General features: G+C 34.2%; 1 protein-coding gene across 1 annotated transcript in view; it reads right to left on the bottom strand.

Annotated features, from left to right (window-relative positions):
- Nucleotides 1-17,039, bottom strand: part of DEUP1 (deuterosome assembly protein 1) — a 62,248-nt gene that overhangs the window by 23,982 nt on the left and 21,227 nt on the right. The window contains exons 3-6 of the mRNA XM_037376512.1: nt 11,838-12,009; nt 10,422-10,517; nt 5,020-5,154; nt 1,968-2,081 (exon numbers count right to left, since the gene is read on the bottom strand). Coding sequence (XP_037232409.1) covers nt 1,968-2,081; nt 5,020-5,154; nt 10,422-10,517; nt 11,838-12,009 — 517 coding nt within the window. The remainder of the gene's footprint in view (nt 1-1,967; nt 2,082-5,019; nt 5,155-10,421; nt 10,518-11,837; nt 12,010-17,039) is intronic.

Here is a 17,039-nt window from a genome sequence, read left to right as displayed (position 1 = left end):
CAGGAACTGTACTTTGATATCATTATCCTTAAACTTGGGGAAGAATCTTTTGAACATTCTGCAGTTCCATAATCTATTCAGTTTCTTGTACTAATTAAAATCTAAAATGAAAACTTCAGAAGATTGGTATTGCCAGTATTTGTGAATTCACAAGCATCATGAAGAAACATAATTACTATAGTAACTGGTTTTGCTGTTCAAAAACCTATCAACATGGATCCCTCTACTGGGAGATTAACAAGCAGCAGTAATCTTTCACAACATTGAGAATTAGCTGAAAAATGACAACAAAATATAACCTGGAAAACATCTATCATGTGCAGAGATCAAGTTGAGCAAGAAAATGTATATTAAAAATAAAGAGGGTTACAAATACCATATTTCATTGACAAGGGCTGCAAAAACGCATGCTTGAGATGGCTTTTGATGTCATTGACTGTGTTCCTAGAATTTGTGTTGGCGAACACCTAAGTAGAACTGACCACTGGCTGCATATCAAATAAGAAGCTAAAAGAAATCTGCAGATAAGTTTCGTTTCCATAGATAACAAATTAAGGTCCCTTTGACATCTAAGTTATGGAGTTTCACATACCAAAATGTTAAAGCAACCTGTCAAAAATATAGTGCAAGACTCCAGCTGGAAATCAAAGATCTCACAAAAGAGGAATTTGAGACAAAGACACAGGACCAGTTAATGCTTTTGAAACAGTTAAGGGGTAATAGTCCATCAGACTGCTATTTAGTAAATTAGTCAGTGTGATGTTACAGTTGTGAAGAAAATTGTCTTCAAAGGAAGTTCATTGATGGCAGTGAAAGCCTCAACAGAAAAAGGTGAATGATCACCTTGAGTACTCTATTTTGACTTGTCTAACTGTATGATCAACATGCATCAGTCAGTAGTTTCATCTAGTCAAAGCTTTGGGTTTTTTAACACCTTTGTATGGAAGTTCAATAGTTGCAATATAATGCTTCAAGCATCTAAACCCAAAACTTAACAATCATCATTGGAAACTCTGGATACGGGTAAAGAGTCTCATAGGCATTGTTAAGAGTCTTTTACTAGATTAAGATCCTGTGAGCTTAGTAACAGTGGAAAAGGGGATTACCAGTCAGCAACGTAACTGGCTTCACCTTACTTCATTTTCTAGCTGTATTCTAGCCCAGTTAATTTTTAAGTTATTTTCCTTTTTTTTTTTTTTTTTTTTTTTTTGAGCAGGACAGGTCATCAAGACATCATTAAATCAATATTTTGTTCTGGATTGGAAGGAATTAAAAAAATTAAAAAATCCTAGATCAATAGGCTATATATAAAAAAAATAATAAGCAAATTGACAAGTGAAAAAGAATCACAAAGTCAACTAAAGACTGAATGGTAACTTGAAAGCTGAAAAATATGATAAAAAAGGAATAAGTGATCCAACAAATAACTTCAAGTGTGATTATGGAGTGCACATAGAAATTAATTTTTCTGCGTAGATTATATTAATGTATATTTATGATCTTCAAAAAGATGAGTGATATCTTATATTTGAGGAAACTATATTTGAGTCAACATAGTAATGATGTACCACTTATTTGGAAAGATACTTTTCAATAAATTGTCATCATGATTAATTGCATATTAGTAAATAGCATAGATGATAAAAGTATCTCCAGAGTATACTTAAACAGTAAAAAGGAGCAGTGCTTTTTGCAGGTTTTTTTATCAGATGTATTGTAATGTTCATCATGATACTTATTTTCTCATTTTCATTAGAAAAATATTAAAATAAAAATAACTGTATGTATCACTAGATCTTTCAGTATGTGTTTGCCTTACCTAAAAAGCAATGTGTTCACTACAATATCGATGTATTGTCAGATTCACTATAAGTTTAGTGGTGTTCAGATTTTTAAAATTAAGTTAATCAGCCGCAGCTGAGCTAACAGCTCATTTTCTTCCTAAAGCAGGAAGACAGGCATTTTACCTGAAATAAATGACATTTCTCGGACAGTAATTTTTGTTGACCATCTAAATAAATGAGATGATTTTGGCAGATTGTCCCCTTCTTATCCCATTCTCTTGATTTTGCCTTGAATTCCTGAAAGACAGCAAAACAAAGCTAGTAAACACAGGGAAAATAACTTTATATAAAAATCCTTAATCTAAATAACTTTTGAATTTGTATAGTTCTAAGAAAAATTTCATTCTTTAATTAATACATAATCTTTCCATAATTTGGGGAAGAAGAAAAAAAGAACAGTTATATAAATCAGCCATGCAGTCATCTCCACCAGAAAAAATCCAGTCTTAAGGGCTGTTTATCTGAAAAAATGGGTGGTAAACATACTCACTGAATAAAAATGATAAAATATTTTGAATCACTTCCATTGCTGTAGATTTTAGAGTTATGACTATAAAACAATGATCTTATAGGAGGATAGTTCCTGTAAATTTAAAGCTATAACAGTGTCAAGTAGAGTAATCAGCAGGGAATCAAATCCTTAATATTCAGAAGAATTTTTTGAGTGTTTTTTTCCCCCCCCCCCTTTTTTTTTTTTAACAAATGGGACAGCAGCTACTGTGAACAAATTTTACTTCCTGCTCTCTTTACAATTTCTACTTCTGGTTCTGAGTTCACCTAGTTTAAAAAAAAAACAAACTTGCCTAACAAATTCTGTCACATTAGATTTATCTAATACTGATTTTGTATTTCCATTTATAGTGTATTTGAATTTGCTCTTAAATCATACCAGAGCTTATATGTTCACAACTAGACTTTAAAGGCAGTATCCTTGAAAACAAGTAGGACTCCAGTTACTAGAGCTCTCGCTCTTTTAGTTTGAAGAGTTAGCAAAGTAACAGAATACTGTTTTATACAGCGAAAACTGTAACACTTATAAGCTGTTATGAGAATTTCCTTTTTCACAATCAAAATGTTGGTTCCAACAGTTAAATGATTTTTTATAATTATCCTAAAATGGTATATTCCCAAAATTTTAAAAAATAAGCTTTTATGTGCTACTGAAATAAAATTGAATGCTTTCCAACATAGATTAATACAAATCTTCTCTTACAGCTTTCCTAATATCTGCTTTGGCATTTTAAACCAATAAACATCTTCCCATTTTACAAAATGTGATACAAATGGATTTTCAGACTACTTAATGAGGACTGCAGGTTCAAGGCCTTACTAAAGTGCTGCTGAGCTTAGATTTTCAATACAGTAATTATTTCCTGAATACTAGAATTTGCTGAATATATTCTAAGCACTCATTTTTCATACTGCATAATTAATCAAATTATAGCATTGTGTTACATTATTTTCACATTTTAATTTTGAATAAGGTTATTCTCAAATTGGCTGGATCAGACAGTTTCACAGTAGTGATATAGTTAGTCAACGATAGATATATAACCCATTTATTATTCTTGTAGTAGCAGATGTTGGCAGCTACGCTGCAGTCCAAAGCATAGGAGCTTTTCTGATGGTAAGGACTCTTCCATGTGGAAAAGACAGCAACATTATGCAGAGTTAGGATGTGCCTAGGATGTGTCCGGTTACGTAGGTACAGTCACCTGAAGGTTGCAGAAGTTAATACAGAAGATAGGCAAGTCCAAAATAAAGATCCTGAAAGTACTTAAAATGTACCAGGCATTAACGTTCTGATTGTAAAGTTCTCAAAGTGTCTAAATCATCTACATCATAAATCTACATAAAATCTACACCATAAACCTGTAAGCCTTCACAATGCTTAGCAGCTAGGCAACTAGCTCACACTTTCAAGTGACATCTCCCTACAGGACCCTGTTTAGTAAATACTCAAAGCACACACCATGTGATCACGCTCTTCAGAAAGGAAGGCCAGAGAAAATGTGAATTTTTTTTGTGATCCCTCAATGCTTCATCAGAATAGTGGTTAGACTGTTCTCCCCATATGTGGAAGACTCAGTTTAATAATCTTCCTTCCAGACAGAATCTGAACCATAATCTTCCCATGTTCATTTTCTACCTAACAAACATTATTTTTCAACAGGCTTTTGAATTTTTCCTTTTGAAGTTGTTTCACTTTGCACAGGATACCAGCAAATTTATGGAATAAGTAAAAAAGAAGGAGCAAAAATTAGCACAGCTAGAGATTATATCACTCAGTTCTAAGAAATGAGACTGGATATCAGTTTTTGCAACAGGCATATAGCCAGAAGAATATCTGGGGAGAAGCCACCACTTGGAGGCACATTCTCTATGCTAGTTCTCTGTGCTGGCTAACCCTCCTGCTGGCCCAATAAATATTTGATTATTCCACAGATCATAAAGCAACATCTAACTCTGAGAAGTCAAGGCTGGAACTTATGATTAGAAATCAGTATCTTCCTGTATCCAGGAATAATTCAGCTAAAATCCATTCTGTGCCCAGAGGGATAGGGAATATGACTGAATCCTCCTCAATGTCTCATATTATCTAGTCCTCCCCTCAGTATGCTGGATTCTGTGGAATTTATTTTTAAGAGCTTAATCCTTCCTCATGCATTACCTAGGCCTAGGGAAACTAGGCACTGAGGTCAAGGTTGTAGCTTCCCTCAGGCACATGGGTGCTGGCAACATATGTGTGTAACAAGCAATTTTCCAGTCCTATAATCTTTTTCTATCTAGTCCTACATGGTCAAAATTGCCCTGAGGTCTGTAAAACTTGAATTAATAGTAGGTATTATGTGATAGTATCCTGCATATGTAAAAGGTCTCATGCCTCTAGAGATTATATTATCCAGTATACATATATTAATCAGGAAAAAAGTAAAATCTATTTATAGTTACTCTTATGAAGAAAATTATCTATATTAACTCACCAAACTATAAACACCCTAATAAAACTTGGATAAAAGAAAAACCTGAACATTAAACTATGCACCTTTTCTTGCCAGAGCAAGAAAATTATATGATTTTTGTAGAATTATCATGGAATTATAGTTTACAACTGTAAAACAAATTAGTTCTAAAAGAATATTAAAATTAGAATATAATAACAAAGCATTCTTACCTCAAATTTCTTACAGAAATTGCTCAGTTCAGATGGTGTCTCTAGACTTTCTTCATATTTTTCTCTAATTTCAACTGTTTTTTCTTTTAACTGATATGACTGTAGCTTTTCATAACTATGTGTCAACTCTGAAAACTAAAAAGGAAAGCAGAGTTGAATATGCAGAATTTATCAAAGATGACCATGTGGACAAACTTTTCTTTAGACTACAATTGCCAACTGCAGCTTCAGCATTCTAAATAATTAATGTAACAAAGAATAAATTAATAAAGTAATTTTATTAGAGATAATCAAGACTAAGCTTTCATACAAATGTTAACTAACTGTTCAAATGGGTTCATTTGACAGCTACTTAATTCTGCTGAAGTTCTTTATGGCACTGCTACCCATAGTGTCATTTCCTCTACAATGTTTATATGAAATGTTCTATACTTGTTTACTGCCATCTTGTGTTGACATTTTTAAAGGGTGCTTCACTAGCCAGAATGAAAGATTATCATTAATGCATTTTAATCTTGCATATTTCTTTTCTATCATGAAAATTATTGAAACATCAGGTGTGTAATGATTGCATTCTTCTGAAAACCTTAAGTACCAAAAAGTGTCTATGAGAATTAGACACTAAATACTGTTCTGCCTATTGATCTTACCATGAAAGTGTGACTTAGGAGTCAAAGTCAGAGAAGGGAAGGTACTAGCAGAAGTACCAGCCTTTCCAGAAGAAAACAGTCTCTTCAGAAAAATGGCCAATCTGAACAACAGTTAGCTATACTACACAAGGAAAGGGGCTAGTGGCCATTAAGAGGTTTGATGCAGCAAACTGACATTGTCTGGTACAGCTATGTACATCTGGTTTCAAAAAAAAAAAAAAAAAAGAAAGAAAGAAAGAACCCAAGGATATTGTCAAAGGAAATCCTAAAAATATGGTCTTGAGGGAAGCTGAGGGAAAGAACTTTGTAAAGAACGTTGAGCAGAACAGAAGCTTACAACTATCATGTCTCTTGGTTTGTTTCTTTACATTCAGGTATATATGACTTAAAAATTTCTGACTATAACATAAAGTTCTTTGTCTAACCAAACAAAATCCATAAATCTTATATTTTTGTTAACTGCTCAAGTGAACTACTGTCTGGAAAAAAAAATAGTTCCAAGGAAGTAATTGGAGAAGGAATGGAATCCTATTGAACCAACATGGAATGAGCGATTGAGGTCTCTGCAGATAACAAAGATGGCCAAAGAAGTCCAGAAAAGATATGGAATAGGAAGTGGAGTTAAAAAAGAATCTGGAAACTTCACAGAGACATCTGAGATGATTTTAAGAACTCATAATATAGAACACCAAAAAAGAATTGAAAACATGACCAGAAGATAGATTGCCCTAGACAAGAAAGTTTCATGAAATGGTGACATACAGGGATAGATTTGACCAACTTGGAATTTCTGAACAGAAATCCTGTGACCTGGACTTACAAAGCTGAGATTTCGTCTTCAAAACAAAATCAAAACCCTTGCAGAGAAGCTGCCTACATTTGAAATGGACCTTGCCAGAGTTAAGATAAAATATTTAAAACAGGTCATTGTTTTCACACTCAAACAACATGGAACTCATTGTCTTTGGAAGAAAGATATAATTTTTCAAATAACAGGAGTGTTGCTCTTGAATATGTTATGGCATATGTGAATTGCCTGGGAAGAGCAAACTCAGATGAAGACAGGTATTAGACTGTTCATGCTAAAAAGGCTAGGAAATATAGGACCCAACACTTCAGTGAATCAGTTTAAAATGGAACAGAATGGCCAAAATGAGAAAATTTAGTTTAAATATTAGAATTATTTAATGAAAGTAGGATATTTCAGACAGATTATAGTCTGGATGTTATCATGACTGGAACTAGAACAAAACTTTGTTGTTCTATTTGCTTGTTGAGTAAGTATTTAAAAAGATGATGCATTTGGCATTTTAGTGAGTTCTGGGGTAGAATACATCTAAGTTTAGATTTCTGAAAGTTAGACATCCAAGCCTGAGTTACTTTGCATTAGAAAAGGCTGCCTTCAAATGCTTAGTCATTTCAGCTATCTTAAATTCTCATCATACACTGACATGAATTATATTCTAGGGGTGTCCATTTCCCTCCGTTGATTCTAAAGGGAGCCAGAGGTAGCTCTGACATAGCCATCTAGCTTTTAAATGTCAAAGTGAGGCAAATCATTACCAAAGTGCTTTGAGCAAGAATGGATTCTGTCATTTTCAAAATGAGAATAACTACTAAACATTTAAATAGGAAAAAAGAAAGGAAAAAAATAATGAAGTTGAATGAACCCCTAAAGTTTTGCTGTTTAATTATGACAAAATGTTGTACATTTGAATGAGTGCAGCAGTGTGGCCTAAGGGTTTCAGGTTACATATCAGGAATCATTTGCCCAATACAAGAAGAATACAGGTTCTACTGCATTCAACCGGCACGCAATCAATTCAGTGGGAATGTTGCTCATTGAACAGCGACTTTCATCATTGGCAAGGGTAAATAGCACTGAGGACCACAGAAGCAATATATTAGAGAGAAATTTGTTCTGAATAGCCTAACATTCTGAGAGTTAGAAAAATTGATCCTTTCTATTTCTACCAAGATTAGGAAGGAACAAAAACTGGGAGGGATTTTAAGAATAACTCTGCAGAGAAAGATACAATGCTACTGGTAAATAGTAACACACCATTTGTGCAAAACTAAATTGTAGCTCTTAAGGTACAGTGCAGAAGGAAGTATAACTTTCAAGTGAGGGTAAGAACCAAAAGAAGGGAGACAAAGGAGATAAGGCAAAGATTAATACTGTCAGGGAAGCTCTATATTTCAGATATGAGTTTGTGCAGCTGAGAATTGGGTAAATTGAAGTCTTTCTGTTGTAAAGACTGCAGTATGGTAACTTAAGAAAGAAACTCAATAAGGAGAAGTGGAAAAAGGTAGGGGAGCAGGGTGGGATAGTCTTATTGTCTAGCGTAGGTGCTTGGAATTGTTCTGATGGCAAATCTGTTTATCACATAGAATATCTAGGCAGGCCTCCTAACTTAAGCATTTACCAGTTTACTTCTTTCGTCAGTGTGTACTGGATGGATATTTCATGAAGAAATATGGTTTGGTGAAAGAAGATGAATGAGAATTGGAAAATAAAATGCAAATAGCATCAGTGCTGGAACCTTTGGTAAAATAAAAAGGATGACTGAGAGTGAAGGAAGTGTTTGGAGACAAAGACTGGGAAAGTGATGTATATTCTTAAGAGCTAGAAGTCCAAACGTCTTGCATAAACATAAAAGAAGAAACAATCAGGAAACTCAAAGAAAGGTTAGGTAGTCTGAGTGGCAACTGTAAAGGAGAATCTTGACAAGAAGTATAGCCAGGTTTACAGGGAGACAGCTTGTAGGAAGTGTCAGATTCTTTAAAAAAAAACAACCACAAAGAAAAAACATACTGTGTTTGAAAGGACTTGCAGGGTAACTAACAACTTCAGAATCAAAATCTATGAAAAATGGTCTGGAGTTTCAATTTCAGAAAGTTCAGTTTCAGTGAAGATCTTAGCAACAACATGTAACATAAAACCAGTCATTTTCAGCATGTGATAAAAAAAATTAAGATGCGAAAAATATTGCAGCAATTGTGAAAAAAGATGAGAAAAGAGAAGTCTGCTATATTTTGGGGGCTAGTTCTGCTCTGCTAAAAATACCTTACAACTTATACATAAAAAGTTACACTGTTTTTCATTGTATGATATTTATTTTCTCAGTAATCATGCCAAAATGATGTTTCTTTTTCTGTAATTTGTGTAAATTATAAAAAAGTTTTTGTTTCTAGCTACTTTCTCAAATGATTAAAAGTGTTAATTACATATCATTTTTCACATATAAAAGAAAAAATAAACTAAACACAACATAACCTTAAAAATAAGTTATAAATTTGTTCATTTGATGGATTTGGGTGGTAAGAGTAACCACCTCTAAATGAAAATAATGATATCCAATCTAGCAATCCAAGATGACTTTAGTATAACTGTGATGAGTGGAAATTTGAAATTGTAACGCTAAATCTCTGGTAGGAAAATCGAGTGAAGGAAACAGTAGAATAGTAGGAAAACCAGTTGAATTGTGTATGTTAACTTGTTAAAATCAGAGAAACAGAATAGACTGAAGTTCGCTAAGAATTAAGAGTCACGATTGAAGTGGGAAATAATGAAGCAACAAAAATACAAGCACAACACAAACACAGGCAAATAGAATCATAGAATCATAGAATGGTTTGGGTTGGAAGGAACCTTTAAAGATCATCCTCCTTCAACACTCCTGCCACGGGCAGGAACACCTCCCACTAGACCAGGTTGCTCAAAGCCCCATCCAGCCTGGCCTTGGAACACTTCCAGGAATGGGACATCCACAGCTTCTCTGGGCGACCTGTGCCAGTCTATCACCACCCCCATGGAAAAAAGTATTATTCCTTATGTACAATCTAAATCTACTGGTTTTCAGTTTAAAACCCTTGCCCCTCCTGTTACTACAGGCCCTGGTAAAAAATCTCTCTCCATCTTTCTCATAAGCCCCCTTTAAATACTGAAAGGCTGCTATAAGGTCTCCTGGGAGCCTTTTCTTCCACAGGCTGAACAACCCCAGCTCTCTCAGCCTGTCCTCACAGGAGAGGTGCTCCAACCTATGACCATTTTCATGGCCCTTCTCTGGACCTGCTCCAACAGGTCCATGTCTTTCTTGTACTGGGGACCCCAGAGCTGGGTGCAGTACTCCAGGTGGGGTCTCAGCAGAGCAGAGCAGAAAGGGAGAATTGCCTCCTTCTACCGGCTGGCCATGCTTCTTTTTAGGCAGCCCAGGATACGGCTGGCTTTCTGGGCTGCAAGCACACTCTAAAATAAATAAAGCCAAACCAAATTCCCAGTATCAATAATACAGGTTACTCTAGTTTTGATAATATGTTCACTTATGGAAAGCTATCAGACCACCTTAATAATCCCTGCTAATCAGGCAAACTGAAACCAGAAAAACTTATTGTAAAGCCATGGTGATAACAGTTTAAGTCTTAAAATTCCTCATGTGCATCAGAGTCTTACCAGCATGAATCTAATTATCTATTTCACTTATTTACCAAGCTTTTAGTTTATTAGTCTAAAGTCAGGAAATCAAGTATCTGTCTTATTAACAGATGTCACAATCACATCAAAAACCATCCAAAGAGTTTGGACATGGCAGTACAGAAATGATAATGGAGCCTGGTAGGAAGCTGTAGTCACCATCATTTGTATGATATGATTCATCTTTCCCAAATCCATAAAGGTACATCTATACTATTAGGCATGTATAAGCTCTTTATACTGGAATCATAAAACACTAAACCCGACATTTTTCTTACTTGAGATTTCAGTGCTTGAAGCTGAGTTTCATACTTCTGAGCCATTTCATATTTAGTTTTCTGTAAGTCTTCCAGTTTCTGTTGAAGTAGTCCCACCTATAGTTAGAACAAGCATTGAATTTTACTTTTTCTGAAGCTATCCAAAATATGTCATTTTTGTAATAGTAATTTGAAACTTTGAAAGAAGACCATTATTTAAAGATAAATATTAAAAATACATATTCATTCAGTAACTTAATAATAAAACAGGATACCACAAACCCAGATTGTTTCAACATTAAGCTAGGGATTTTATACCAAAAAAATCTCATAGTACGCTTATGTTATGATTTAATGATAATACTGTAAGAGTCCATCTTGAAAGGCCATTTAATGAAAGCTTTTCTGACCCAAGTATATAAATGAACTGCTGTGCCACATTGTGAAAATTTCACTTGAATGGCTTATATAACAATATATATGACTTTCAGCTACTTATGTGCAAATTAGCAGGAGACTGCAGACTTATTTCAGCTCCCTAAGTACAGTGTCATTTGAGGTATCTTGAATTATCTGAGTTTCACAGGGATCTGAGAAATATAACAAAGAGCATACATGACACTGATGTTTTTCTGGAGGGGCAGCTGGAAGCTAGGTAGAATATGCTAAAATATTTCTCTGTACAGGCAAATGAATTGATGCTTTAAGGATTGGCTAGCTGAATCATTCTCTTGGCTCCTCTGGCTGCAACGACTAAAAGCAAGTTTCTAATTGCTCTTTTTCAAAATTCTCACTGGCAGTTTAGACACCTAGCTCACACAAGCATGCCCATGTGTAAACACCTAACTTCACATCTTGAACTAGGACTGAACGCTGTGCTAGAATTTACTAATGTTTCTGAATGAATATTCAGCAGACAAGACTGTGAAGTATGGACAACATCAAGTACGCTGGGGCTTTCAGTGTGATAAGCAAGTCTAGAGTGGTAATACAATTCAAATCTTCACTACTAATAATGGAATTATCACACAAAGACAGCATATCATATAAAATGATAAAAATCAGGTATAAGCAGGAATTACAAAGATATAATTATGTGAAATTCTTTGAACTGTACATTTCCATTTAAAATTTCTGATTAAACTAGATGTATTGGCATTTAAAAAATAAAATTATCTTTTTATAGCTAAACTGAGAATATTTAGGCTTTAAGGAAATAGAAGAAATACGAGACTTTCAATGACATTTTTACAATCACTTTTCAGAACAGAAGCACACTTTAAAACAAAACACTAAGGACAATTAGTGACCTTCAAAAGGTGTTTGGTGTTTGTACATGACAGAACGAACAGGTCTCCTTACAGAGCATTTAAAGCATACTATTAACTAACTGCCAGAATAAATACTTTCTTTACAGAACGTGATATTTTTAAATACCTCTTGACCTTTTTGATGCAGTTTGCTTTGGGCACTTGCTAATTCTTGATCGCAGATATCCATCTTTGCTTCTAAAGCTTTCATCTTCCTTTCCCATTCCACTTTCTTGCTATTTACCATGATATCAATTTGATGCACTAATTCCTGAATTTCAGCTTCATACGGAGAAGCTCTAATAACATAAAAAGAAGAGATTTATATTTTCAATTTTTAAAAAAAAACCAATAAGGGATCAAAAAAGAATATTTACATTGTTAATATTTAATTTTGATGGAAATAACCATTTTTCACCATCAGAAAGAAAGAAATGGAAAAGCTAAATGATGCCTTCAAATGTCGGTGGAATCTCACTATCTTAAGTTTGCCTGAAGTCAAAATCAGAGTATTTAGCATATTCTAGACTATTTGCCTAGCTTACATGATGTTTGATATCCTCTTACTCTTCCAGGGATGAACTATCAAATAAGCACAAATTGAGTTGAAGGTATCCAGGCCCAAACCTCTATGGACAGAAGTAGGAGAAGCTGAGTATTAAATTGCATATGGGCACAGGACTTCCCACTATGGGCACATAATGATGGAAGCAGTTTGTTGGAGAAAGTTCTTAAACAGCTGGCTTGAAAGTGAGCCACAATTCTTAATTGCTAATTCAACTTTTACACTCTGTTTTCCCCTTCTGTTTGTGGAAAATGAACTTAAATAAAAAGGCAACTTTTAAGTTTTTATTCTACTAGGAAACACAGAGGTGAGTACATTTTGAAAAAGAACTTGTTTTGGGGGGATTGTGTGGTGGATTTCATAAAGATTTGTACAGTACCTGCAACATAAACATTAGATTTTTTCCCAAACTTCTGAGGTTAAATTTGGAATACATGTCTTACACTACAACTTCATTGTCAGTAATAAACAATGTTTTACAGTGTTGCTTTAGGAATATTATGTGTCCTAAGTAAGAACATAATGATAGATGGTTAATTTTGGTATATTAGAAGGGCCATCAAAAACTGAAAGCAGTCAAAGTTGCTCTCTTGGTTGCCTTGTTATACTGCCCCTTATATAGGAGCAGTATACTAATTGAAAAAAAGGAAATTTTGTCTGGACAGTGTCAAACAATGTTTAAATCAGCTGACATATACCATTTAGCAGATATATACAGAGTATCTGAACTTTAGTATGGCGATTTCTTCATTCCACATCCATTCCAACTTTATATTTGATGATGAATATAAAAATTTGAACTAAGAAAGATATAGATTATAGAAAAAAATGGCTCTGGATACATTCTATGCAAGAAATTTCATTACTCCTTCTACACTCAAAAACCTTTTATTTGTGGAAATGACTATTTCACATCAAAATAATACAGCCCTTCTAGGGTATATGATGGCTTTTTTTCCTGAAGTGTTTTGGAGAATATATTGCCCTGTTAACCTCAATTGTTTTATGAATTCATTTTATGCTAGCTTCTCTCAATCTGTAAATTTACAGCTGGCATTTCAGATTTGCAATGATTTATTTAAAAGTCAGAATCTTTCTAGAACTCATGAACCTATTAAACTTTCAGTAAAACATCCTGTTAGAAAAAAATTTATGTCATAATTAAATAAAACTGTTTACTGAAATGTTCCTGAACATTATGTTTTCCTGACTTACTGCTTCTTATCCATTTAACCTAGGATTCTAGAGTTTGGGAAAAACATAAAGGAGAGTATATGCTCCTGTCTAATTCCTCCCCATAAAATACAGGTGAATTCAAAGCTGCTTTTAGACTGTTACAAAGAAAATGTAGCTATTGGACAAATTGCTTAACTATGTATATGAGCCCATAAATTTTCAATAAAACTTAATTTTCATTGAGTCATATGGAAAAAAGAGACTTTTCTATCACTGTCATTAATTACACATCACAAAAAAATCTGTTATTTGTCAGTCATTAAAGACTCCAATTTAATCTGAGTTTACTTAAATTGAGATACTGGATCAGAATTAGTGCAGACAGTATTTTGATAAAAGCCTTTAGCAGACTTACCACTGTGTAATGCTTGCTTCACGTCATTTATTGAAATATTTTCTTTAATCAAATTCATTTGTTTTTTGAAAATACCGTATCTTCTAAGCATTTTTAGTATGGTCAGAGCTCATAGAATGTTGGATGTAGATATTTTTATACGAAGTATGAAAAGGGGCATGTATCTCACTGGAGTGAAAGAAAACCTTTCATTGACTGTTTTTATCCAGTGGAATAATGTGTTAAATTTTTAAACTTGCGAGAAGTAGCATCTCTTTCATTTCACTCTCTGTAAACATTTACTTTCTGCACCATTTTTTTTAGTGGCATCTGTTATATGCATATCCTGTGCTCACATGAGTTAACTGTTGATAAGCTTTTCAACTTCTTTTCCACTTCAGTTTTAGAATTTTTCTAATACTTTTCTTGTTAGCTGTTCTGGTTTTAATTGCTTTACGTTTTTTCTAAACAAGAGATTCTATTTATAAATTACCCTAATATATAGCTTTATTACTTTCTTTAGAAAACATACTTTTATCACATATTGGAATGTATTGAAATATGTCATCTTTTTCGTCATTGCAACCATATCTTGGCCATAAAAAACTTAAAAATCTCATTTACAGTCTTCAAATCACTCTTTTCAATAATATGATCTGGTTATTGTGAAAATTCCTGCACTTTTCCCTCTGCAACAATTTGGAGATCAGTGTGTCCAATAATTGTAATATCTAAATGAAGGTACAAATAAAACCAATGTCTCCACTGTCAACTCTCCCTTATCTCAACGAGTTATACTGTTAGTAAGTTGTTAGTGGTATACTTAATTTCTTTTCACTTTTTGTATCTGTCATAGTGACTACTCATTGTACAACTGAAGTTTAATCTGCATTTAATTTCCGTTTCCTCATACTATTGCAGAATTTTCAAGTGTCTTTTTCTTTTTTTTTTATTTTGATTAGAAGACTGTATTGAACTTCCTGTCGATAAACCCAGCAATTTTATTCTTTCATAAATTTGTTAACTATCCTTCCTATTACCTAAACTAATGCAAAACCAGCATTGTGATCTATTACTTTTCATTATAATAAATTTAGCCTTCTGATAAACAAGTTTCTTCACTTCAAAATAATTCAAGAATGCTGTGACTTGGTTTTGAGTTATGACATGCTCCATTTTCCTTTTAATAGTATTATTTATCTCACTGACACTTTCCCTAAAAGTAAAAGTGATAGCCACTGGCTATAATTTAATTGGTTCTTTAATTTTAAATAAATTAAAAGCTATGTGTTCTCTTGATTGCTGATAGTATACACCTCTGCACATAAAGTGCCTCTATGATCGCTAATCAGTTAGCAGTCATTCTAGTATCTCTATGGCATGACAGTTCGTTAAAATGAGCATAGCTATTTCCTTAAAATGAGCATAGCTATTATTTTATAAATAATTGCCAAAGAGACAGTCACACAGCGACAGAAGTTGATACAGTATCTGAATAATGTAGCAGGAACCTACAAAAGCACAGCAGTACGCCTGTAACCACTCCATCCTAGGATGTGTTGGAGAGGATTTCAGTACCCCAAATTAGCACAGAATGTCATTTTGTGTCATTACATTTTGGCATATGTTTTTGGGGGGACATTGCAACCAAGAATGTACCAAGCAATTAGGAGCTCTACTTTAGCAGAACTGCTCTTAACAAAACACACAGCCATGTGCTCAGAGTTAACATCCCTATTGCCAGTGAACCTTCAACTGTGGAGAGTGCTGCCAGCACTTCGCTGAACAACAGTAAGCTAGCTAACATGCTCCTTTACTGTAAATGACCGTGCAAACCAAGCCTTCACTTAAGCAAATGCTTTTACTCCTGGTAGTTAATATCACAGTCTTGTGTGAATGCTAGCATGAAAATGCTTCCTTTCTTTTCTAGTAATCTTTCACATCCCAGCTGTTCAGGCAGCTCTCCAGATGTCTGCCCTCCCAGTGCCCATGCAGACATACTGAAGTTGTCCGTAGGTTGTTCTGTGAATCATGCTGGTCCCACATACTCTGCATTTCATACGCTGTATGCTCAACTTCTGACTGCACTACACTAAAAAGAGTACTGTAACACAGGTATGTGTTTATAGAATATCTTTCTTTGGTGCTTAAATGGTGCATAACCCTTGTTTTGATAATTATTACAGGAAATTGGAGGAAATTTGTTACATTTACAATATAATTAAAACTCAACGTGATTTTTTAAGGTAAAATTCTTTAAAACTTTTATATCAACAAATCCTTGAAACTTCAACATTATCAATGTTAAGCTTGGAAAGGCTTTTTAAATACACACAAATTTTAATGTCTTTTTAATGTTAAAACTGGTAGAAATGCCATTTTAAAGTTTAATATGAGACACAGAATAATAATAAATAAAGTGCAAGCAAGTAAGTATAAAACAAAAATACCCTCCTCCCAAGTGCCTCAAGCTTATCTCAAAAGAGCATTAATGATGCAGTAAACTTTGATTCCCTCTTGGTTCAATATGAAATGGGTTTTTAAAAACAGAAGATGAAGCAATACTGCATCAGGACTACTTTTTCTTTAACACTGGTATAAGGACCTATGCCCTTACAGCCTCATGTGATGTCAGATGGCAACACATTGGTGAACCACCAGCAATGACTCAGCTATCTGGTTTCAGCCTTCAGAAATAGGTACTTTCTTTTTTGCGTGTCACAAGGATCATCTAAATACTGTTTTGCAAGTGCAAATGCAACCTCTAGTTTGGATCATTAGGGCCCCCTTTCAGATCCACCATGGCTGGTACCATTACCTCTTAAGTTTCACCTGTCTCTTTCAGACCATCCTACACAAGGCAAGTTCCGCAGCTGTTGCTAGAAAATCTTCTCTCTACAGTTTTGCACGTTTCGAACCACCAATATATAAAAGGGAGCTGCTGAAGGAAAAATCCCTTCTGAAATAACTTCTCAGTCTATCTTCATCTTTGCTAATTCCTTACCTAGATCCTCTAGGTACCCCTACAGCTGAAAAAGGAAAGACTGACACTGTAGATTACTGCTGCTGTTCTACTACCAGAACTACTCTGGATCATGGCTGTGGTATTACAAACAGATCTGCATAAAGATGTATTTGGCAGTTGCCCCCCACCTGCTAACATAGAGGTACTAGTAGCTGCTGTTACTATTATT

The sequence above is a fragment of the Falco rusticolus genome, chromosome 2 (assembly GCF_015220075.1).
Source record: "Falco rusticolus isolate bFalRus1 chromosome 2, bFalRus1.pri, whole genome shotgun sequence".
Lineage (NCBI taxonomy): Eukaryota > Metazoa > Chordata > Aves > Falconiformes > Falconidae > Falco > Falco rusticolus.
The sequence above is the reverse complement of the archived record's forward strand: the minus strand, read 5'-3'. Positions and strand labels throughout refer to the sequence as shown.